The sequence below is a fragment of the Chlorocebus sabaeus genome, chromosome 9 (genome assembly GCF_047675955.1).
Source record: "Chlorocebus sabaeus isolate Y175 chromosome 9, mChlSab1.0.hap1, whole genome shotgun sequence".
In the NCBI taxonomy this organism is placed as follows: Eukaryota; Metazoa; Chordata; class Mammalia; order Primates; family Cercopithecidae; genus Chlorocebus; species Chlorocebus sabaeus.
This window is the reverse complement of record NC_132912.1, coordinates 26,777,752-26,803,755: the sequence shown is the minus strand read 5'-3', so window position 1 is coordinate 26,803,755 and position 26,004 is coordinate 26,777,752. Positions and strand designations below refer to the sequence as shown.

Below are 26,004 nucleotides of genomic sequence, written 5' to 3'. Positions count from 1 at the left end.
AAATTTTAAATTAATTGATGGGGGCGGAAGCTCAGAAAGTAAAGCCTGACTCGCGTTATTTCTAAGAAGGCAGAGGAAGTAAAAATCTAGTTTTCCGTACTCTGTCCCTTTTTAATCCTTCTGTGAATGGATGTCCCTGATTCACTGACATTTCCTAATTAACCAAGTTCTGCCAAGTTTCACATGAAACTTGGGGAACCGATTTCATTCCCCCAGAATCACCCTGTGGCGCCACCTTCCGGAGCTGTGAAGAAACTCCGGACTTCCCCCCAACACCGCCCCCTCCCTCCACCTTCGGTCTCCGCTTTCTGCGCTCTGCCTCGTTGTTTTTGGAGGTGTCTGCGCGCATGCGCTTTGGACGGGCAGCCTAGTCTAAGAGAGACTACAATTCCCAGAAGACAGTGCGAAAGAAAAAAAAAATCCCGCGGCCCGGCGGGAGGGGAGATGGCAGAAATGAAGACTCGCGAGAGAACGAGGTTCAGGCGGCTGCGCGAAGTGGGTGGAGGGAGACCCGAGAGAGTGAGGAAGAAGAGGAGGAGGTGCCGTCCCACAATACCAGGCGGGAGGGCGGGTAGTCGGTTTGTATCCGGGCTGTGAGGTGCTCGGAGCCTCGGCGGACCTTGCTGCCTCTGTCTCTTTAACGCGAGAGGAAGCGATGCAGAGGGGTGGAAAATGGCAGAGCTGCAGATGTTACTAGAGGAGGAGATCCCGTCTGGCAAGAGGGCGCTGATCGAGAGTTACCAGAACCTGACTCGGGTGGCGGACTACTGTGAAAACAACTACATACAGGTGAGGCGCGCTGGCGGCCGGCGGGCGCTGGCCGGGTCGAGGACCCGCCGGAGTGGCCAGCCCACTGGGCGGGGTGGGGAACTGCCCTGACCTCAGCGGCTGCCACCAGCCCGAGCCCCTACCGCAGTCCCAACCCCAGCCCCAACCGGGGACAGAGCGAGTGGCCGGGCTGAGGGAGTCGGGCTGCGATACAGGAAGTGGCTGTGGTGGTGGAAATCGATGGAAGGGGAGAGAAAATGGGCGAGGGAGCCGGGAGCCCGCCGCCGCCGCCGCAGCCCGGCGCCCCCCTCGCGTCCGCTTTCCCCAGGGCCGGGCCACCGGGGTCGCGCGCCCCCCAGGTAGCCTCCAGTCCGCGGGGCTGGCGTTCCGGAGACCCCCCTGCTGCCGCCGCGCCGCCTCTCTGCGCCCGGAGAGGAGGTCCAGGACGGGAGAGGGGAGAGTAGAGGGCAGGGACCAGGCTGAAGCCGCAGAAGGGATAGGACCAGCGGGGTGTGTGTTGTGTGTCGGCGGAGGGTGGGGTGGGGGCGATTATGTCAGTTTCAGCCCCCAGAGGGTGTGTCTTTTATTTATTTATTTATTTTAAAAAAAATTTGTCATGAGTCACATTACACCGACCTCCCGGAGGAGAGGAGGAAGCGGGTGTGGGGAGTGAGGGAGGGCGTTTGAGAGAAGTTAATCTTAAAATTCCTTTAATTGAAGGTTTGTAAATCTGCCTGCTTGTCCATTTTCAAGTCGGGTTTCCCCCCCCGCCATCGTTTTCACTTCCGCCCCACCGTAATATATTCTAAGAGGTTGTTAGGGCTGCTATCATTAATTATCAAACACGAATTGTTTTTAACTCCTTGGAAAAACGGCTTAAATACTCTCCCTTCTCCCAAAAGTTCTTGAACTGTAGGCTTCATAAGTAACTTATAATAAACGGGTGTCATCGCTGGTTGCTTATTTTCTGAGGTTTCTCTCTTAACAAGCTAAGTAAATGTATAGTATATGAATCCAAGTACAGAAACGAACAGAGGTAGCCTCCGAACTACAACGTAAAAATATCAGTTATTGTAAATTAGAAAACTCTTGGGACTTTGTGACAGATGCTGGTTTGTTCATTTATTTTTGGATGATTGGAAGTGAATTGTGTGTGGTAGTTTGTTTTGAAGACCTTTAACTGTGTAAACCAACAGTTTGCACTAGAAACAAAGTAGCACAGTCCTTTGTATAAATATAAAGCCACCAGAAATGCTCTTGCTTTTGGTAAGGCAAGGCCAGAACGTGCTTTGAAAGGTTAGGGTTATTGCAATTCAGAACTAAATTATTTATAGAAATGCCTCCCATGTGATTATAATTTTTAAGAACCAATGTTTGTGTGTTGGCAAATGCTTTCCCTCTTTATTTTTAGAGGGAGATGCTGTTTTCAGAATGTTTTGAATATTTCTCAATTTTGATGTTAGTAACATTGTATCTTCAGTAGCACTACTCGGAATTTACCACAATTTTTTTGTCAAGTTTTTACTTTAGGAATTCTTCGGATAAGTAAACTTGTTGAATATCTGCCACATCTACTGTATCACTTTGTTTATGCAAACTTTATATTTAGCCCTTCGAAACTTAAAAATCTAGTAGAAAAGTGGATATAGTTTGCAAATATAATAGTGATCTTGTAGTTTATCAATATTAAAAATAGGCAACTTTTATTCAACTTAACATGAAAAGTCTTGAAATTGAGGAGAACCTTAATTTGCTGAAAGTTTTAAAGATTTTTGAAAGCCAAAAGGAGAGCACAGTAAGTTAAATTTGCTCCCTTTCCAGAAAAGTTATGTCTTCTCTGTAGAAGTCAGTAGATAAGTACTTCATACAGGGTGGCTCCTTTTTGTTTTGCGTGTTGGGAAATCTGACGAGTATATAGTGTGGTAACTATGTGTTGGCAACTCTTGGTAACTGTAAACGTGTTTTAACCTGTGTACTGTTTCTTTTTCAGGTAGTTGTATGCTGTAATGCTTTTTTTACCCCTCTCTGACTCCTTTCCTTTACTCCTCTTGTTACGATCATGTAACTTTGAAGCACTTTAAAACTTCTTTGCTAATATCTCTAATTAAGTCATGTTATTTCTCATACAGTCTCTCACTTTATAAAATGTTAGTGCCATGGTGCAGGCCCCGTTTTTTTATTTTCTTTTTTTTGGGGGGGGGTGGGGTGGGGTATAATTCTAAATCTGACACCAGTGAGGTGTTTTGTTTATACCGGAAAAAAAAAAATAAAAAAGAATTCACACAAAGCAATGATGATCTAAATACCTTAGTAGCCTTTATTCATTGGGCTGCATGATCCAGGCCACTAGTTGCCTCCCTAAGGGACTCAGACAGGGTCAGACTCAGAAAGTGATGTGGAAGTTGATGTGGTAGGTGGTGCTGATGACTTTGGTGCTAAGAATGGGGAATGAATAATATTAGAAATATCCATTAGGGTGTCTGTTGAGGTCTTTCTATATCCTTCCTGGGACCCGATTGGGTTATTTATAACTAATACTCTTCATAAATATACGTCTTCTCAGTGAAAGTATGCAGTTCACGTGTGCTTTGAGAATTTTTAAATAAGGTGAGCTAAGTTATTGCTTGGGTGATTTTTGTTCTGAGATTCACTTTTCATTTCATTTTTCTACAGTTTGAAAGTGCAGTCCAGTTTAGCTGAGGTGTGTAGCAGAGAAACTCTTTTGGCTGTGGTGCATTTAAGTTCTTGGGGCAGTTATTAGTTCTTTGGTTCTGTTGACTTTATTAGATTGTATTATTAATAGCAAAACATCTGAAAAGATTCTACGTTAAAAAGGACAGTTTTTTTCTTTCTTTTCTTGTTTTTTTTTTTTTTTTTTTTGAGACAGAGACTTGCTCTGTCACCCAGGCTGGAGTGCATTGGTGTGTGAACACCACTCACTGCAGCCTCCACCTCCTGGGCTCAAGCAATCCTTAGCCTCCCATGTAGCTGAGACCACACGTGTGTGCAAGGACAGGGTTTTAAAAGTTGCCATGGGGTAAATAATATTAAAAATAGAAAGCATTTTTTTTTTCTTTTCTTTTCTTTTTTTTGAGACAGGGTCTTGCTCTGTTGCTCAGGCTGGAGTGCAGTGATGCCATCATGGCTTACTGCAGCCTCAACCTCCTGGGCTCTGGAGATCCTCCCACCTCAGCCCCCACAGGTAGCTGGGATTACAGCTGCGCACCACCACTCTCAGCTAATTTCTGTATTTTTTTTTGTAGAGACGAGGTTTTGCCATGTTGCCTAGGCTAGTCTCAAACTCCTGGGCTCAAGCGATCTGCCTGCTTTGGCCTCCCAGTATGCCAGTATTACAGACATAAGCCACTGCACTTTGTCAGAAGGTGTTTTTTCGTTTTTTTTTTTTTTTTTTTGAAATTGAGTCTCGCTCTATCACCTGGGCTGGAGTGCAATGGCATGATCTCGGCTCACTGAAACCTCAGCCTCCTGGGTTCAAGCGATTCTCCTGCCTCAGACTCTGAAGTAGCTGGGATTACAGGTGCCCACCACCACCCTTGGCTAATTTTTTGTGTTCTTAGCAGAGGCAGGGTTTCGTCATGTTGGCCAGGCTGGTCTCAAACTACTGACCTCAGGTGATCTGCCCTCCTCGGCCTCCCAAAGTGTTGGGATTACAGGTGTGAGCCATCATACCTGGCTGAAAGTGTTTTTGTATAGTATTTATGTAGACATACAGAGGAGACTTTTCCATCTTTGTTTAATACGACCAGATAGAATTTTTCATGCCAAGGACAGTGCTTAACTTGAACACACATGTTTAGCCAGTTCTCTGTGCTCTACCTTAGAGTTAGTTCATACTGCCTTTGTTATGGGAACTATTTTGGGAAATAGGAAGGAAAGCTGAGTGAAAAGGAGGAGAAATTGCTTAAGAAGATTTGTCAGGATGCAGATTGGTAGGCTGGGGGTAAGGACAGAAAAGTCTTCATACAGCTTAACTTTAAAATTTAATTTTATTTTTTGTCTGGAGTTCTACCAGGAGCTTTATTTGGGTTAACAAGTATGTTCTAAAGTCTGGGAGTATGAAGGGGATATCATCCCAGTATGTTACTGTGAGCTACTCACTTCAGCTTGCTTTCCTCCTCCTGTGACATTTGCTTCATTAGCACATTTAATCTCAGAAGGCGGGTAATTTTTGAGCAGGATCTCTTTGGAGTAGGTAAAAGCTAACATTTCTGATCCTGTACACTTTATGCCAGTTTATAAACTGCATCACTTTTTTTTTTTTTTTTTTTTTTGAGTAACTGGTGGACAGTTAGAGGTTCAGAGGTATTAAATACCCAACCTAAAGTTCAGTAGCTTGTATGAAGTGGTGCCTGGAATCAAACCCAGATTTTCTCGATTCCAAATCCCAAATTGCATCTAATAAATCCTGAATGGTTTTTTTTTTCTTTTTTTTTTTTTGACGGAGCCTTACTCTGTCACCTAAGCTGGAGTGCAGTGGCACGATCTCAGCTCACTGCAACCTCCAAGCGATTCTCCTGCCTCGGCCTCCCAAGTAGCTGGGACTACAGGTGCGTGCCACTGCACCCAGCTAATTTTTGCATTTTTAGTAGAGACAGGGTCTCACCATGTTGACCAGGCTGGTCTTGGACTCCTGGCCTCAGGTGATCCACCCTCCTCAGTCTCCCATGGAGTTGGGATTACAGGTGTGAGTCACCATGCCCAGCCTGGAATGGGATTTTTTTTTTTTTTTTTTGAGATGGAGTCTCTCTTTCGAGTGCAGTGGCAGGATCTCAGCTCACTGCAATCTACGCCTCCCGGGTTCAAGTGATTCTCCTGCCCCAGCCTCCCAAGTGGTTGAGATTATAGGTGCCCAGCACCATGCCTGACTAATTTTTGTATTTTTAGTAGATATGGAGTTTCACCATGTTGGCCAGGCTGGTCTCAAACTCCTGACCTCAGGTGATCCACCCACCTCGGCCTCCCAAAGTGCTGGGATTACAGGCGTGAGCTACCGCGCCAGGACCTGAATGGGGTTCTTACGGCAACATAGGGGATAAAAACAGTGTACGAATAGATAAGGGTAGAGGGTAATGTAATTGCCTCTATTTATTGAATACCTGCTCCATTGCAGTCTCTGCTAGTTGGTTTTGTATTATCTTTAATCCTTACAAACTCTATACGAGGAAATTAGGACTCATAAAAGTTAAGTTTTGTTTAGTCATAGAGTTAGTAATTGGCAGTCAGGACTCCTTCTGACTCTGGCAGATTCCATAGGCTGTTCTCTTTTCATATCATACTGTTTCCACATGAATGAATCTGGAACTCAAGACTGGTTTAGGAATACTGGGGAATTAACAGAATAGACTGTATTGGGCAAGCCTGGGAACCTAACAACTCTTTACCATTGTTTCCAGTTTGTGAATATAAGAAGAGGTATGTTCGTAATTTAGGGACTTGCCCATATCACCAGAGGATGGTAACTTTGGCATCTGAAATGTTTCAGATTACAGATTTTTTTGTTGAATTTTGGAATTATTTGCATTATATACTTACTGGTTGAGCGTCCCTAATCTGAAAATCTGAAATCCAGAATAGTCTAATGAGCATTTTTTTAAGTGTCATGTTGATGCTCAAAAAGTTTTGGGTTTTGGATTTCCAGATTTGGGATACTGAATGCTGTATAGGAATTACAGGCTAGTTTTTCACTGAGCTCCCTGGATCCTTTTTCTTTTCCTGCATCCTTGCCTGTTTTGTTTTTCTATTCTTAGTCTGTGTTGCAATTGTGCTAAGAAATTTTGGAGAGGAATTTGTAGAGATTAACAAAAAATGTGTTGAAATATTCTGGGTAGATGTGATTTCTATACAAACCAGGTTTGGAGAGAAACAAAGTGATTCAGGAGATTAGGATAGACTGGAATGGTTCGAATTCTTAGAATTGCACTTTGAAGTTTGAGTAAAACCGTGGCTATACAGGTTGGAAATGTAAATGTATTTAACAGAAGGTTAGATAATTTTATGGGAGATCCTTGTTAAATCGACCCATGCCATGTCATTACATGTTTATTCATACTGTTGTGTCAAGGTGATACAGGGCTGGGTAGAGCAGGATCTGACCTAGCATATCAGTTCTTTTTTTCCTTTTCTTTCATTTTCACCATGTCTGTGGACCCAGCATATCAGTTCTTATGAAAGTTCGTATCACATATATCAGTTCTTGCTAATACTCTCAAGGTGAATACTGAATATTTTTAGGGCTACATAATATTTGAAAATTTGTATTAAAACTAATGTCTCTTTTTTCTTTTGTAGCTTTAATACTAATAACAGCTTTATATGTAATACTTCTCTCTAGTCCTGTTCTGTTTAGAACCTCAATTTTAGCACGCTTCTGTCTTTTGGAGAGTTTTCTTAGAAAATTGTTGAAATAATCCCTTAGGATACTTTCAAATTTTTCTTATGTGCTTCTGCTTTCTCCAGTTGATTCTGATAGCTCAGGAATGCTAATAGTCCTTGTGGAAAGGAGATATTTAGGCAATTGGGGATCTGCTGTGTGGCCATTTACACTGACCTTATTTATATTCAGTGAGATTATGTCCTCAGAATTAAGATAGTTAACAGTCAAAAATATGTTAGCCAGAAAGGAAGAGTGTTCATATTGGGATAAGAGGTTGGATGAAACTCTAGGAGATTGTGCAGATAAAAATCTATAAAAATCCATGAAAATAGTGTTGTCATGAAAAGTAAGGTTAAGGCTGGGTGTGGTGGCTCACGCCTGTAATTCCAGCACTTTGGGAGGCTGAGGTGGGCAGATCATGAGGTCAGGAGGTCGAGACCATCCTGGCTAACACGGTGAAACCCCGTCTCTACTAAAAATACAAAAACAAAATTAGCCGGGGTGGTGATGGGCGCCTGTAGTCCCAGCTACTCAGGAGGCTGAGGCGGCTGAATGGCGTGAACCCAGGAGGCGAAGCTTGCAGTGAGTGGAGATCATGCCATGGAACTGGCAGCCTGGGCAACAGAGTGAGACTCCATCTCAAAAAAAGAAAAAAAAAAAAGTAAGGTAAAAATAATAGTTAAATGCTAATTTTGAAGCATTTAAAAAGTTTTGATTGGGAGTTTGTATATTTTTTGTAATATCATCTTGTGTTAATTGTAATATTTATTGAAATTATGGTTTGATTGTAGAAGAAATAATAGTCAAAGCCCAGAACTACAAACTCTGTAGATCTTAATATTTAATAAGACATCACGTTAGAAATAAGGGATTTTTTAAAAAAGGACATCGTTGAGAAATAAGACAATAAGAAAGTAGCAATTATTGAATTGTGTTTTTTAAAATTTATTATTATTATTATACTTTAAGTTCTAAGGTACATGTGCATAACGTGCAGGTTTGTTACATATGTATACTTGTGCCATGTTGGTGTGCTGCACCCATTAACTCGTCAGCACCCATCAACTCGTCATTTACATCAGGTATAACTCCCAATGTAATCCCTCCCCTCTCCCCCCTCCCCATGATAGGCCCCGGTGTGTGATGTTCCCCTTCCCAAGTCCAAGTGATCTCATTGTTCAGTTCCCACCTATGAGTGAGAACATGTGGTGTTTGGTTTTCTGTTCTTGTGATAGTTTGCTAAGAATGATGGTTTCCAGCTGCATCCATGTCCCTACAAAGGACACAAACTCATCCTTTTTTATGGCTGCATAGTATTCCATGGTGTATATGTGCCACATTTTCTTAATCCAGTCTGTCACTGATGGACATTTGGGTTGATTCCAAGTTTTTGCTATTGTGAATAGTGCCGCAATAAACATACGTGTGCATGTGTCTTTATAGCAGCATGATTTATAATCCTTTGGGTATATACCCAGTAATGGGATGGCTGGGTCATATGGTACATCTAGTTCTAGATCCTTGAGGAATCACCATACTGTTTCCATAATGGTTGAACTAGTTTACAATCCCACCAACAGTGTAAAAGTGTTCCTATTTCTCCACATCCTCTCCAGCACCTGTTGTTTCCTGACTTTTGAATGATCGCCATTCTAACTGGTGTGAGATGGTATCTCATTGTGGTTTTGATTTGCATTTCTCTGATGGCCAGTGATGATGAGCATTTTTTCATGTGTCTGTTGGCTGTATGAATGTCTTCTTTTGAGAAATGTCTGTTCATATCCTTTGCCCACTTTTTGATGGGGTTGTTTGTTTTTTTCTTGTAAATTTGTTTGAGTTCTTTGTAGGTTCTGGATATTAGCCCTTTGTCAGATGAGTAGATTGCAAAAATTTTCTCCCATTCTATAGGTTGCCTGTTCACTCTGATGGTAGTTTCTTTTGCTGTGCAGAAACTCTTTAGTTTAATGAGATCCCATTTGTCAATTTTGGCTTTTGCTGCCGTTGCTTTTGGTATTTTAGACATGAAGTCTTTGCCCATGCCTATGTCCTGAATGGTACTACCTAGGTTTTCTTCTAGGGTTTTTATGGTATTAGGTCTAACATTTAAGTCTCTAATCCATCTTGAATTAATTTTCGTATAAGGAGTAAGGAAAGGATCCAGTTTCAGCTTTCTACTTATGGCTAGCCAATTTTCCCAGCACCACTTATTAAATAGGGAATCCTTTCCCCATTTCTTGTTTCTCTCAGGTTTGTCAAAGATCAGATGGCTGTAGATGTGTGGTATTATTTCTGAGGACTCTGTTCTGTTCCATTGGTCTATATCTCTGTTTTGGTACCAGTACCATGCTGTTTTGGTTACTGTAGCCTTGTAGTATAGTTTGAAGTCAGGTAGCGTGATGCCTCCAGCTTTGTTCTTTTGACTTAGGATTGTCTTGGAGATGCGGGCTCTTTTTTGGTTCCATATGAACTTTAAAGCAGTTTTTTCCAATTCTGTGAAGAAACTCATTGGTAGCTTGATGGGGATGGCATTGAATCTATAAATAACCTTGGGCAGTATGGCCATTTTCATGATATTGATTCTTCCTATCCATGAGCATGGTATGTTCTTCCATTTGTTTGTGTCCTGTTTTATTTCACTGAGCAGTGGTTTGTAGTTCTCCTTGAAGAGGTCCTTTACATCCCTTTTAAGTTGGATTCCAAGGTATTTTATTCTCTTTGAAGCAATTGTGAATGGAAGTTCATTCATGATTTGGCTCTCTGTTTGTCTGTTACTGGTGTATAAGAATGCTTGTGATTTTTGCACATTAGTTTTGTATCCATCCCTTAGAATGGAGACTTGAAATTTGACTACTGTGTGTCAACCCAAATAAATACTTTTAACTTTGGATCTACTAATTTTCTCCATTTACAAAATAAAACTTTCTCAGACGTGGTTGGTAGTGAACCTGTGTTTATGAAGAAAATCTGTTAATGAGGGACCACACCCAGCTAATTTTTTGTGATTTTTGTAGAGATGGGATTTCGCCATGTTGCCCAGGCTTGTCCTGAACTCCTGGACTCAAGCGATTCTCCTGCCTTGGCCTCCCAAAGTGTTGGGATTACACACGTGAGCCACCATGCCAGACCAGCACAAACATATTTTTGAAAAACTTCAATTTACATTTAATTCACTCATTTCCTCAATGCTTTATAATTAATTTTTGTTAATAATTTATACATTATTTGAGAAAATTGTATTTGGTACATTTTATTTTTCCTTCTATGGAAAGGCGAGTGTGGCACTTTTTCAGAACCTGTGAGAAATTAATGCCCTCCACTTAAACATCAGAAATGTATATATTACATCATATAGAAAAAGGTGCTTTCTACTACGTCAAATATTAGCAACTTAATAATTGTTAACAACAGATGCTTATTTTATTTTATTTTTTTTTTGAGATGGAGTTTCGCTCTTGTTGCCCAAGCTGGAGTACAATGGCACAATCTTCGCTCACCGCAACTTCTGCCTCCTGGGTTCAGTCAATTCTCCTGCCTCAGCCTCCGGAGTAGCTGGGATTACAGGCATGCACCACCACGCCTGGCCAGTTTTGTATTTTTAGTAGAGACAAGGTTTCTCCATGTTGGTCAGGCTGGTCTTGGACTCCCAACCTTAGGTGATCCGCCGGCCTTGGCCTCCCAAAGTGCTGGAATTACAGGTGTGAGCCACCGCACTCAGCCCAGATGCTTATTTTAATAAGGCAACGCAGAGAAAAGAGTACATGGGTGCCATTTTATTTTTAATTTTTATGAAGGATGGGGTCTTCTGTGTTCCCCAGCTGTCCTTGTAATTCTGGGATCAAGCGATCCTCCCATCTCAGCCTCCTGAGTAGCTGGTTCTACAGACATTCCCCCCCAAGCCCCTCCCACCATGCTCAGCTCACGGGTGTCATTTTACAATCGTGATTATTACTCAAAAGTGGGCCCTCAGCATAGTTAGGCAATCCCACTAGATGACCTCGCCAGTTTATTCTTCCACTTACCACAGACTATTTTAAATTTTTTATCCCCTTTTGAAATCTGACTCTTTCCTTTCTTGTTTTTTGTTTCATAGAGAAAATAGACTTCATCATATAAGACCTATAATTTCTTACCACTGCATCTCCAAACCTGCTATCCTCACTCACCCTATTCTACTTCCTTTTTATAATGGAAGAGAGGCGTTCTTCCTCCTAGCTAAAGTCCTAATTCTGGGTCACATTCTCTCCTGCCTTTTCATAAACCTTATGCTCCTGATATATTTATACCTCCTCTGTTTACTGAATTTGTGTTTTCAGAATTGAAACATTTCAGATCGCTGCCATACTTGAAAACTCTTTTGAGTTCATATACCCATCTAGTAACTGACCTATCTCTCCTTTATGGGTTAACTAGTTTTATTACACTATTGTCAGCTAGCTGCAGTGGCTCAAGTCTGTAATCCCAGTTACTTGGGAGGCTGAGGTAGGAGGATTGCTTGAACCCAGGAGTTTGAGACCAGCTTGGGTAACAAAGCAGGACCCTGTCTCAAAAAAAAAAAAAAAAAAAAAAAATTAGCTTAGTCTGTAGTCCCAGTTACTTGGCAGGCTGAGATGGGAGGATCACTTGAGCTCAGGAGTTTGAGGCTGCAGTGAGCTATGATCGCGCCACTGCACTCCAGCCTGGGCAACAGTGAAACCCTGTCTTTTAAAATAAAAACCAAAAACCAGGCATCTTCTTCCATCTCTCACTTTTCATTCACTCTTTAACCTGTTCTATTTCCACTGCTCTCTGAATGCTAATAACCTCCATGTTGCAAAATTCTTTCACATTTTAGTTCTCATCGTGCTTGTTTTCTCTTCATCATTTTGCATGGTTGAGTTTTCGTACTTTTTTTGAGAAGTTAATCCTTTGGCTTCTCTGATACATGTTTCTTTCATGCTTTTCCTATTACTCTCTGGCCCATTATTCTCTTTTACTATTAAGTATTAAAGTGGCTTCGTATGGACTCACTGAAAACCTGGGCATCATTTTTTTTTTTTTTTTTTTGAGATGGAGTCTCACTCTGTTGCCCAGGCTGGAAGTTCAATGGTGCGGCCTTGGCTCACTGCAACCTCTGCCTCCCAGGTTCAAGCAATTCTCCTGCCTTAGCTTCCCAAGTAGTTGGGACTACAGGCATGTGTTACGACACCTGGCTAAATTTTGTATTTTTAGTAGAGACGGGGTTTCACCGTGTTGGCCAGGCTGGTCTTGAACTCCTGACCTCATGATCTGCCCGCCTCGGCCTCCCAAAGTTCTGGGATTACAGGCATGAGCCACCGCGCCTGGCCGAGAACTTTTTTTTAGGTGGGTTCTATCTATTAGCATTTACTGTACTAAAACTAAAACTGAGCAGTTTAAAACATTTATTAATTCATTTAAAGTGATATCTAATGGGTTTATTATTAACATAAATAATATGTTTTATGAAAAATGTAACCTTAGTTTTCAAAAACAAAAATGTTTAGGGCAAGAGTAACATTAATTTACATTATTGCACATGTCAGTGAAAAATAGATGGCAACAAAATTCTTATATCTGCTTCTGCAGTTAATCTGTTCATTTTGTTTTGGTTGAAGTATATGAAGGAAATCTGTCCTTACATGGTTATGTAGTAGAAAAAGGGGGACTTTCTACTCTTTCTACGCCGTGCACATAATTGTGGATAATTTTGTTTGATACTACAACAAAACTTGGTAGGTGGTAGTTTCTTAAAGATTAGTTACAGTGTGGATTCTGAAACCGTATCAATAAACATTTTATACTCCATTGCATTAAAATACATTGCATAGGCCATTTGGAAAATATTTTTCACTGAGTTATGCAGACCTTCTGAATGTTGACACATTTCATTATACAATGTGAAAAAATTAGAATCACTAATACTAACACAGATCTCACTAGAAGAATTTTCAAGTATCGCAAAGCTTTCAAGTTCACATTGATGGATGCAAGTTTTCTAAGATTGCAGTTTTTGCTTGAAAGCTTACATTTATTATTGGCAACAAATATTGCCAGTTGTTTTCCTTGAAGTGTTAGGCTTACTTATTCATTTTTAGGAAAATGTCTGCCAGATGCTCAAGTCTAAATAATCTTAGTTTACCTATGAGTTGTTTTTGAAGCAATAATGATGTTCCATGAATAATTGGCTTATTCTGCTTGCAAATAAACTGCACAAGTGCTTTTTCCTAACAGGAGCCATCATACTTAGTATGTAGCAGAAGTACTATATGTGTACTTCCATTTTGTCATACACAATATTAAAAGACATTTTCTCAAGGGTCAAGATTTAATAGAACTAATAAATTTTCCTGCTTCATCAAGAACATTTTAAAGTGAAACTGGTTTTCTTAAACTTCTTTTTCTGTTTTTTTCTGTGGATGGTTGGCAGTAAAGAACACAGTGACTACTAGTATTGTTGGTGATGTTGCCTTGATTGCCTAAGAGGCTACTGTAATTTTACTCACCTTTGTTTTTGTACCCTCAATTCAAATGTCAACTTAGGAAAGAAAGCGAATAACATTAGTAGTAGTATAAAAATAATTTTGACCTTGTGGACCCCGTGTAAAGGTCTTAGGAATCCTCAGGGGTCTGCAGAGCACACTAGACAACATTTGGGGTAGATGATTGGTTCAGTAGACTTAATACCTTTCTTTTGTGGTAATGGGAGTCAGAATTTTAAATATCATTGTATACTACTATGTATCTTGAGAATCCCTGACTAATGTAGTTACCATTAAAATAAAAAATGTAAAATTTCTTATGTAGAAAGTCTTGGCCAGGCGTGGTGGCTCACGCCTGCAATCCCAGCACTTTGGGAGGCCAAGGTGAGTGGGTCACCTGAGGTCATGAGTTCAAGACCAGCCTGGCCAACATGGTGAACTCCTGTCTCTACTAAAAATTCAAAAATTAGCTGGGCGTGGTGGCACGTGCCTGTAATCCCAGCTACTTGGGAGGCTGAGGCAGGACAATCGCTTGAACCTGGGAGGGAGAGGTTGCAGTGAGCTGTGATCGCACCATTGCACTCCAGCCTGGGTGATAGAGCGAGACTCCATCTCAAAAAAAAAAAAGCCTCTTATTATATTGCGTACTGTGCTAATTATTTTGGTTCTTACTATTTGGGTCTTATTGCTCTGTACAATTCACCTTTCACTAGCACTGATTTTGAAACTGATTTGCTGCTAAAAGTTTCATACATCTGTTATCTTCAAAGTTCATACCAAAAATTTAGTAATTTGTTGATATGAATTTATTTGATTCATAGGCAGTTGTTAAATGATTTTAGGAAGTAGTGAGAAATAATTTTAATTCTAAAATGATATAACAATCATTCATTTCTAATTTGAGTATGTTCCAAATTAGATGTGAAGAATCTCTTGTTATTATCCATGGCACATATCATTTTGGTACTAATATATTTACATCTTCTTTTTTTTTTTTTTTTTTTTTTTTTTGAGACAGGGTCTCACTCTCTTTCCCAGGTTCTGGAGTGCAGTGGCACGATTACTGTTCACTGCAGCCTTGAAATCCTGGGCTCAGGTCATCCTCCCACCTAAGCCTCCCAAGTAGCTGGAATTACAGGTGCACCACCATGCTCAGCTAATTTTTTGGGTATTTTTTGTAGAGACAGGGTTTCGCCATGTTGTGCAGTCTGGTCTTGAACTCCTGAGCTCAAGCAGTCCTCCTGATGTGACCTCCCAAAGTGTGAGCCTCCCAGGTGTGAGCCACCAGGCCTGGCCCAACGTCTTAAAAAATAAGAATAACCCAGCTGAAGTGAAAAAAAGGACAAAAAACGGAGGGTACACTTTTCGTTTTAGTTGTTTCTCTGGCATTTTCCCCCTTTTATTATATACATTTTATGTTTTCCATGAAAAAAGGCTTAGGATTTATCTTTTCTCTGTTGAATCATATCTCTTTTAAAAGCTTTGAGAAGCCTATTTTTTTTTCAGTTCCATCTTCCCTTAAAATTAATAATAATCAAATTTTGCTTTTTTTTTTTTTTTTAAAGATAGGGTCTCTTTCTGTTGCCCAGGCTGTAGTACAGTGGTACAATCTCAGCTCACTGCAGCCTCAACCTCCTGGGCTCAAGCAATCCTCCCACCTCAGCTTCCCAAGTAACTGGGACTACAGGTGTGCGACACCATGCTTGGCTAATTTTTGTTGTTATTATTATTTTTTAATAAGGACAGGGTTTTACCATGTTGCCCAGGCTGGTCTTGAACTCCTGGGGTCAAGGGATCTGCCTACCTTGACCTCCCAAAAAGTTAAGATTACCAGCGTGAGCCACCGTGCCTGGTCCTCAGAGTTTGCTTTGAATAGTGGAAAGACAAACTGTTGATACTCTTATTCTTTTAGAATAATCAGATAATACCATAAAGATACCAAAGAAAACTGGCAAAATTGTATAGGTTCCCAAGTTGGAACCACAGGAGTTCTAACAGAAATGCACAGTAAAATGAAATATATGTATAACTGTATGTATTGTGCTTCTTAGTATGACAATTTATTAGTTTGTCACATGCTCAGTTATTCTGCGACTTTTTACATGTATTATATGTCAGACTGTTTTGTCAGATACAGTTTCTACCCTTAAGTGATTTATAGTTGACCTCCTCCATTAATCAAATAACTCAAACTATAATACATTACATCGGCCAGGGGCGGTGGCTCATGCCTATAATCCCAGCACTTTGGGAGGCCGAGGCGGGCAGATCACAAGGTTAGGAGATTGAGACCATCCTGGCTAACACGGTGAGACCCCCGTCTCTACTAAAAATACAAAAAACATAGCTGGGTGTGGTGATGGGCGCCTGTAGTCCCAGCTACTTGGGAGACTGAGGCAGGAGGATGGCATGAACCTGGGAGGCGGAGCTTGCAGTGAGCCGAGATCACGCCACTGCACTCTAGCCTGGGCAACAGAGCGAGACTCTGTCTCAAAAAAAAAAAGAGAGAAATAAATTACATCTAGGGAAGGTACATGTGACATGAAAGTATATATCAGATGCTGCCACCTAGCTTGGTGTGTCATAGAAGTAATGTTGGAGTTGAGATCTGAAGGGTGAATATATGTTAACAGAGAACATTTGGGGGAAGGGAAAACTGTGTCTCTGCAGAGGGGAACAGCATGCATACAGGCTCAAAGGTGAGTGAAGGCAGAGTGATTTTGAACAAGTTACACACTTGTGTACTTCAGAGTAAACAGAGTCATTTGTGAAGAGGTAGATAGGTACCAGATAAGGATTTTGATGTTTTCTTTTTCTGAGGCCGATGAGAAGGCATTGAAAGTTTTAAGCAAGCTGGGCACAGTGGCTCATTCCTATAATCCCAGCACTTTGGGAGGCCAAGGTGGGCCCATCACTTGAGGTCAGGAGTTCGAGACCAGTCTGGCCAACATGGTGAAACCCCGTCTCTACTAAAAATACAAAAATTAGCCGGGCATGGGTGGTGCTTGCCTGTAGTCCCAGCCACTCAGGAGGGTGAGGCAGGAGAATCACTTGAACCCGGGAGGCGGAGGCTGCAGGGAGCTGAGATCATGCCACTGCACTCCAGCCTGGGCAACAGAGTGAGACTCTGCCTCAAGAAAAAAAAAAAAAAAAGAAAAAGAAAGTTTTAATGGGATCATACCTTTTTTACTTTTTATGAAGATTCCTCTTGTTTAGCGTGGAGAACAGATTGGAAGGAGGATTGAGTACAGATTGGAAGGAGTTCAGAACAGATTGGAGGTAGGCTAGTCTAGAGGTGATGGTAGCAATTGGTGGTGGTTTTTCTAAAATCTTTTGTTTTTTTGAGACAGAGTCTAGCTCTGTTGCCCAGGCTAGAGTGCAGTGGTGTGATCTTGCCTCACTGCAACCTCTGCCTCCCAGGTTCAAGCAAGTCTATCTGCCTCAGCCTCAGTAGCTGGATTACAGGTGCCTGCCACTGTGCCTGGCTACTTTTTGTAGTTTTTTGTAGAGACAGGGTTTCACCATGTTGGCCAGGCTGGTATTGAACTCCTACCTCAGGTGATCTGCCTGCCTTGGCCTCCCAAAGTGCTGGGATTACAGGCATGAGCCACCATGCCCGTCCATTTTTTCCAAAATCTTTAGTGCCTGAACTCATCGTGGTAGACTGTGACTCTTTATTATTTTTCTTTTCTAAAAAGAGGAGTGTTTGAGGCTATTGGGATTTGTTGAACTGAAATTCATTCAACAAATAGTTAATTGCCTACTCTATGGAAGACTGTCTGCTAGGTGTTATGACATGGTGGTATGATGTCTGTATTATTATTATTGTTGTTTTTGAGACACAGTTTCACTCTTGTTGTCCAGGCTGGAGTGCCGTGGTGTGATCTTGGCTCACTGCAGCCTCCATCTCCTGGGTTGAAGTAATTTTCCTGTCTCAGCCTCCTGAGTAGCTGGGATTACAGGCGTATGCCACCACATCCAGCTAGCATTTGTAGCTTTAGTAGAGACGGGGTTTCATCATATTGGTCAGGCTGGTTTTGAACTCCTGACCTCAGGTGATCCGCCCGCCTCGGCCTCCCAAAGTGCTGTGATTATAGGCGTGAGCCATCACACCCTGCCTTGTGTCTCTATTATTTATAGGCTATGTAGAAATCATTGAAAAGCCTTAAGTCTAAGAAAAGGAAAATTGGTCTATAGTATTTATAATTAAATGAGGAAATGTTCTGTATGGAAGAAAAATAATTGTTATTTTTGAAAGGTTTTTGATTTTAGTTTGACGGCAGTCAGAAGATTGCTTATGGAAAGAGAATATGTCAAGCAGCATTTTTTTTTTTTTAAAGCATTTAGGTAATATGTTCCTGTAAAAGAGTTAATACAGTTGTATTAGAAGTCAAACTTAAAATTCTCTTCTTCTCCCCATACTGCTTTTATCCTCTCCCCTCAAACTACATGCTTGTTTTCTGCCTTTCCAGTTTTTGTACAAAGGATGTGCTTTGGGAAGATTCATCTTGAATTGGTGCGGGATGGACTGGAGAAAGGAGACTGGATGGACAGTGACCAGTTAGAGGACTGTCACATTTGTCTCACTGTAAAGAGTATTTCATGAATTGAGATAGCTATAGTAAGATTGAAAAGGGAGAATCAGCAAGCCTTGGTGAAGGAGATATGGGTGGCTGGGGGGAAAAGGAGAATCCAAAGAAGGCTTATTTAACTGGTATCTATTTTCCTCCAGCATAAAGCTAATGCGCCTACAGAAGGTAATTTGTAGTCACAGAAGTGAATCTATAGACCCCCTCTTTTTCAGCCGTTAGTACACAGTTGGTTTCTGACACTTTCCAGCTTTTACTCCTCCACAATTGAATTGATTGGCAGAGCAGTGGGTTGGAGAATAGGAATAAAGCTTGACTGCTAGCTGGCTGTGTGGGCAGAATGGGGAAGGGAAGGGGGAAGAGGAGAGGAAAGGGATTCCAATTTCTGTGGCTATATACTTATGTGGCATGAGGTGCATGTGTCTTTTGATGTTAATTTTGATGTTCTAACCTTCAGCATTATAGATTGTTGGTATTTTTATATGTGTAGAGTCTTTATAAATTTTGAATACATATGACGTGGATTGAAAATGCTCTCTCTTTGAAAGGAACTTTTAGAGAGAATTCTGAGGAACAGTACAGTGTTTGGGGGTTCTCAGGGAAAGTGTCTCCTAAAGAATGAGTTTTGCCGAGTCATTAATGTAAACAGTTGAGGGGAAGGGGGATTGGGAGGCAAGGGATATATAGGTAGTAGGAACAGAAAGATAGCAAGGCATGTTTGAGAGAGCTGTGAGTAGTGTCAAGTGCAAGGGAAGGTAGAGGAGATGAAGTCTTAGTCAAAAACATACTTGAACTGCTGTCACTAAACTGTAGAAGATCAGGTCAGTGTTTCCCAGATTTGAAAATAGAAACCGTGTTTTCAATTTAACACTGGTAAGATGAAATTGTGCTTTTGCTGTGTCCTGACATATTCTGTTCATCTAGACACAGTTCGCATAATCAACAGAAACCATTGGATGAGTGGTTAAATATAAGATAAATGAGTTATAGGTCTGAATCAATCACTTTTGTATGAGCTAATTGTCACAACTTGGGGACTGCTTGCATGAGTGGCTTGTTAGTGCTTATTAATACCTTGTGGTATATATAACTTTTTTTTTTTTCAACTCAATTGTATATTTCTTCCACCCATCCTGCCTCTCCTACCTTGCCCCACTACCACAAAGAAGAAGAAGAAAGGCGGCATGGTCCTCTCTATGAAAATCCTGCCACTCTCATTTTTGGTTTTTGGGTGAGGAGGTACGGTGCTGCAAGGTGGGAAGAATATGTGATATATTAATATGTACATCACTGAGGAGAATTACAATATATTCCTTTTATAGTCAGGTGGAAGTTTTAGGAAAAGCTTTGCTTCTATACACACACACACACACACACACACACACACACACACACACACATACTTTTTTAAATATAATAATCTCGCTGTGTCATACAGGCTAGAGTGCAGTGGTGCGATCTCAGCCTCAGTTCACTGCAACCTCCACCTCCCAGGTTCAAGCGATTCTCCTGCCTCAGCCTCCCAAGTAGCTGGGACTACAGGTGCATGCCACCACGCCCGGCTATTTTTTGTATTTTTAGTGGAGACAGGGTTTCACTGTGTTGGCCAGGCTGGTCTCGAACTCCTGACCTCAGGTGATCTGCCCACCTCAGCCTCCCAGAGTGCTGGGATTATAGGCATAAGCTACCGTGCTGGGCCCCACCAAGATATTTTGACCTTATGGATACTGTAAATCATATAATCTTTTTTCCTTTATCTTTGTGGATTCATGCAAAAGCCAGAGCCAAACTTGTGGCTCTAATTTATTATTTATTTATTTATTTATTTTTTGAGATGGAATCTCGCTCTGTCTCCCAGACTGGAGTGCAGTGGCTGGATCTTGGCTCACTGCAGCCACCTCCTCTTGGATTCAAGCATTTCTCCTGCCGCAACTTCCTGAGTAGCTGGGGCTGTAGGCGTGTACCACCATGCCTGGCTAATTTTTGTATTTTTAGTAGAGGTGGGGTTTCACGACATTGGCCAGGATGATCTTCATCTCCTGACCTTGTGATCCACCCTCCTCGGCCTCCCAAAGTGCTGGGATTACAGGCCTGCGCCACTGCGCCTAGCCTCTTGTGGCTCTAATTTATTATGTAGTACTCTGTGGTCTGTATATTAACATCTTGCCTTTATCTTTATATTATGTGATAAAACCCTGATTTTTGTATTTTGAATTTTCTTGTTTAACTGTGCACATTTTTGTACTGGTATAGCAATAGCTAATGGCATTTCCCTAGACCAATGAAATTGGCATCTTTTTAGGGAGAGAAGGTTAGATTGGCTCTCAGGCTCTGGAATTTTTAAAAAATTCACCAGATAGTGCTGGTGTCCAGCTAGAATTTTTTTTTTTTTTGGATTCCACACCAAAAACTTAAGCCATAAAAGAAAAAATAAACAGAATGATGTCAAACTGAAAAACTTCTGCAAAACAAAGGAAACAATCAACAAAATGTAACAACCTGTGGTCTGGGAAAACATATTTGCAAACCATTGATCTGTTAAGGGGTTAATATCCAAAATTCATGAAGAACTCAAACAATTCAGTAATAGAAAAATAATCTGATTTGAGAATGGGCAAAAGACTTGAACAGACATTTTTTCAAAGAAGACATAAGGATGGCTGACAGGTATATGAAAAGGTACTCAACAGCATTAGTCATGGGGAAATGCAGATCAAAACCACTGTGGGCGCCACCTCACACCCCTTAGGGTGGCTATCATAAAAAAGTGAAGTGATAACAAATGTTGGCGAGGGTGTGGAGAAAATGGACCCCTTGTACACTGTTGGTGGGAGTGTGGATTGGTGCAGCCGTGATGGAAAATAGTATGGAGGTTGCTAAAGAAATGAAAAATAGAAGTAGCGTATGACCCAGCAATTCCTTATCTGGTCATATACCCAAAGGAAGTGAAATCACCACCTTATAAAGATATCTGCACTCCCATGTTCATTGCAGCGTTATTTACATTAGCCAAGCTGTGGAAACAACCTGAATGTCCACTGATAGATGAATGGATAAAGAACATGTGATATGTATATATAATGGAATATTATTCAGCCTTAAAATGCAGATACTGCCATTTGCCACAGCATGGATGACCTGGAGGCAGTATGCTAAGTGAAATAAGCCAAGAACGGGAAGAAAAATATTGCATGATCTCATATGTGGAATCTTATAAAAAATTTTAAAAGAAGAGTCAAATATACAGAGTGAATAAAAGAGTGGTTACCAGGAGCAAGTGGGTGGGGGATGGGAAATGTAGGTGAGGGGTAACAAAATAGCAAGTGTGTAGGATGAAAGAGCCTAGAGATTTAATGTATAACATGTAGCTAATAAAAGGACTGTAGCTAATAAAATTGTACTATATTTGGAATTCCTGCTAAATGAATAGATTTTTAGCTGTTCTTGCCACAAAAACAAACCAAAAAAAAAAAAAAAAAAAATGTGGGATGACATATATGTTAATTTCCTTCACTGCGGTAACCATTTTGCTTTCTATATGAATCCCATAACATCAAATTGTACTCTTTAAATATGTACAATAAAATGTATTTAAAAAAATGAAATAAAATATGTGGTTGACAAAAAAGAATAAAAGCTCACCAGGTAGTGCTGATGTCCACCTAGAGCTGAGAATCAATTTTCTGGAGCAAGAGTGGGCAGGTGTTTCCTGTAAGGGGCCAGATAGTAAATATTTTAGGCTTTGCATGCCATATGGTCTGACACAATTACTCAACTCTGCTATTGTAGTAAGAAAACCATAGATGATACGTAAAGGAATGGATGTGGCCATGTTGTAGTAAAATGTTATTTGCAAAAATGGGAGAAGTATTTGGCCTGAGGGACATAGTTTCTTGACCTTTATTATACAGCCTGAATTTTAATTACTATGCTAGAAGCTAATGGTAGTGGTTGATGACGGACCAAAACTGTATTGGTATGGCCCACATACTGAGATGAATGCCTTTTTAAAAATGCTTTTGTATCCTGTTAATTGGTGTTAGATTTCTAAGTGATTAAATTATCTATTTGCTTGGGATCTGATATGATAATTTATTAATATAATACTTTTATCTTTTTGTCTCATTTTTATTTTATAATGTACATGTGTGAACAGAATATCCCTCTGTTCACATCTCACATTTTTTTGGAATAGCAGTAATGTAGAAAATTCAGTTGATTACAGTAGAGATTGATACTTACAGTTTTGTAATTTTTATACTTTTCCAGAGCAGATTAAGAAATTAGGATACACGTAATTTGTCAGGTAGTGTCATACTGGTCCTGATTTTTAGTTTGGAAAATGTGACTAATGAATCACTAGGCTGGATATAGCTAAGACTAATTCTGTGAAGCTGTGTTGTAAGCTGGTTTAAGTGAGTGTCTTAGTCTGTTTGTGTTGCCACAAAGGAATACTTCAGACTGGCTAATTTATTTGACTCATGGTTCTGCAGGCCGTATAAGAAGCATGGTGCCAACATCTGCTTCTGATGAGGGCTTCAAGTTGCTTCCACTTGTAGCTGAAGGGAAGGGAGCTGACATTTGCAGAGATCTCTTGGCAAGAAGCAAGGTGGGGAGGTGCTAGACACTTTTTAACAACCAGCCCTTTGGAAGTAATAGAGCAAGAATTTACCTGAGGACCCCAAGCCATTCATGAGGGATCCTCGCCCATGATCCAGACACCTCCCATTAGGATCTACCTCCAGCATTGGGGATCATATTTCAACCTGAGGTTTGAGGGGACCAACATCTAAACTACAACAGTGAGGAAATATATAATTGGTAGGACGAGGAAATATATAATCGGTAGGACAAGGTACTTTTGCTAGTATTCATAGAATCTTGAATTTTTTTTTTTTTTTTTTTTTTTTGATACAGGATCTCTCTATGTCACCCTGGCTGGAGTGCAGTGGTGTGATCATAGCTCATTGTAGCCTCAAAGTCCTGGGTTCCAGCAGTCCTCTTGCCTCAGCCTTCCAAGTAGCTGGGACTACAGGCACGTGCTACCATTTTTAACTGTCTTTACCATCTTTAAAGTGCTAACTTTAAAGATTTTCTTATTTTTATTTTTTGTAGAGACATAGTTTTGCTGTGTTCCTCTGTCTACTCTCAAACTCCTGGCCTCAAGTGATCCTCCTCCCTTGACCTCCCAAAGCATTGGGATTACAGGTGTGAGCCAGCAAGCCTGGCACGATTTTTTTTTTTCTTTAAAGCAGAAGTACTTCTTTTTCTCAAGTCAGTTAAGGGTGGTGCTGATTGTGACAGTGCTAACTACCACCCTACCTAGTAGTTTGTTAAAAGATGCATTATACTGCTTGAGTAATTTCCTAGTAAAGTTACCTTTTTTTTTTTTTTCCTTTATTTTTGTTTTTGAGACAGGGTCCTGCTGTCGCCCAGGCTGGAGTGCAGTGGTGTGATCTTGGCTCACTGCAGCCTCAAACTCGTGGGCTCAAGCAGTCCTCCTACCTCAGCCTCCCCAGTAGCTAGGACTGTAGGCTCATGCCACCATGCCTGGCTAATTTTTATATTTTTGTAGAGACAGGGTTTTGTCATGTTCTCCAGGCTAGTCTTGAACTCCTTAGCTCAAGCAATCCACTTTCCTCAACTTCCCAAAGTGCTGGGATTACAGGCGTCAGTCACCATGCCTGGCTAGTTAAATTTATGTGGGCATGAATTAAAGATGTGATTTTGTCACTTCAGTGAAGGATAACCTAGAAATGTGTTAAATGTTTAATTTTTGTTTCTTCCATTTATAGAACCCTATGTGTAGAACATCAATTGTTTCATAGATCAAAAACATTCTCAGTTATCCTGAGAACATTTTCTTTCTCACTCTCCTCTCTTTACCCTCCCAGTGAATTAAAATTCATGTGGTTTGCAGAGTGGTTAATGATGACTTGGAGTGGTTCATCTTAGAGGCCACATTAGAATTATACTTTGTTCATTTTTAGAATTATAAATGGAGGCAGTGTGGCATAGTGGCAGACTGGTCTTTGGGAGACGTAGTGGTTCTATTTTTCCTAGCAGTGTTATCTTGGGCAAGTTACTTAACCACGACAAATTTCTTTTTCCACTTTTTTTGCTAGGCTAAGTGGGATATTTCACTTAAAGCTGTCTTTCTTGTGTACTATCACAGAATGCATATTACAACAGAATCTTTGTCTCCTTTTTTGTGTCCTCTGATTTCCACAATCTAGTTTATAAAACTGCACCTGAAGTGATGTTTCTAAAGCCTAAAACTAGTCATATTTTTTCTTCCTAAAAATTCTTCAGTGTTTCCCCACTAGCCATATACTGAAATCCACATTCCCTAAAATGCTTTCAAGGGCCTATGGTGTTTCTCGAGCCCTGTGGCATATTCCCCCATTGCGTCTACTGTTATAGGCTTACTCACCTTTAAACCGATACTGTTCATTTCATTCTACTTGGAACCCTATCTTCTGCTTCTTCCTCTTCCCTTCCCCTAAACTGCTTCTGATGTTTAGAACATTAGGTGAAATGAAGTTCCCATACCTCAGATGCATATGAAAGATTAAGAGTTGACCAGGCGCAGTGGCTCATGCCTGTAATCCCAGCACTTGGGGAGGCCGAGGTGGGTGGATCACGAGGTTAGGAATTTGAGACCAGCCTGGCCAAGATGGTGAAACCCCATCTCTACTAAAAATACAAAAATTAGCTGGGCATGGTGGCAGGCACCCGTAATCCCAGCTACTCGGGAGGCTGAGGCAGGAGAATCGCTTGAACCCAGGAGGCAGAGGTTGCAGTGAGCCGAGATCGTGCCACTGCACTCTAGCCTGGGTGACAGAGCAAGACTCTGTCTCAAAAAAAAAAAAAAAAAAAGATTAAGAGCTGTGTAAAGATCAGCATCGGTGCCTTCATCTGTGAAACCAAGATATCTGCTTAGGTTACTGTGTGAAAATGCTTTGAAAACTAAGCTGGGTGTGGTGGCTCATGCCTGTAATCCCAGCACTTTTGGAGGCTGAGGCAGGTGGATCACTTGAGGCCGGGAATTTGAGACCAGCCTGGGCAACATGAGGAAGCCCTATCTCTACTAAAAATACAAAAATTAGCTGAGTGTGGTGGCACACACTTGTAATCCCAGCTACTCAAGAGACTGAGGCATGTGAATCACTTGAACCTTGGAGGCAGAGGTTGCAGTGAGCTAAGATAGATCGCAAAACTGCACTGTAGCCTGGGCAACACAGTGAGACTCTGTCTCAAAAACAAAAACACCAAAAAAAGAAAATTAAATCCTAATTATATGTAACTGTTAACAGTATTGCTGTCAAGTATATGTTCTGGGTATTTGTAAGAAGACATCATTTCCTAATGTTTAAAGTTAAAGATTATTCTAATTGTGAATAGAATTGTGTCCCCCCGCCATCCTTATGTTGAAGCCTCAAACCCGTCTCCCCTACCATGTGACTGTATTGGAGCTAGGGCCTTTAAGGAGGTGAATAAGGAGGTTAAATCAGGTCGTAAGGCCGGAGCCCTGATCCCATAGAACTAGTGTACTTATAAAAGAGGAAGTCACAACAGAGATTGGTCTCTCTCTGCCATGTGAGGACATACTGAGAAGGTAGCTGTCTGCAAGCCAGGAAGAAATCCTTTGCTAGAACCAGACCCTACTGGAACTTTGATTGTGGACTTCCTGGCCTTCAGAACTGTGAGAAAATAAATTTCTCTTGTTGAAGCCATGCAGTGGTATTTTGTTAATGGCAGCCCAAGCCGACTACTA

The 26,004-nt window shown here is 41.0% G+C and overlaps 1 protein-coding gene across 13 annotated transcripts in view; it reads left to right on the top strand.

Annotated features, from left to right (window-relative positions):
- The first annotated feature begins 517 nt into the window (after window positions 1–517).
- ABI1 (abl interactor 1) overlaps window positions 518–26,004 on the top strand; it is a 119,499-nt gene continuing 94,012 nt past the window's right edge. For 12 of the 13 annotated variants that reach the window (XM_008002593.3, XM_008002590.3, XM_008002589.3 and 9 more), the window contains exon 1: window positions 528–789. In XM_008002593.3, the coding sequence (XP_008000784.1) occupies window positions 673–789 (117 nt within the window). In that variant the 5' untranslated portion in view covers window positions 528–672. Of the gene's footprint in view, window positions 790–26,004 lie in introns of all 13 variants that reach the window. The other variant, XM_008002586.3, reaches the window with a different exon arrangement.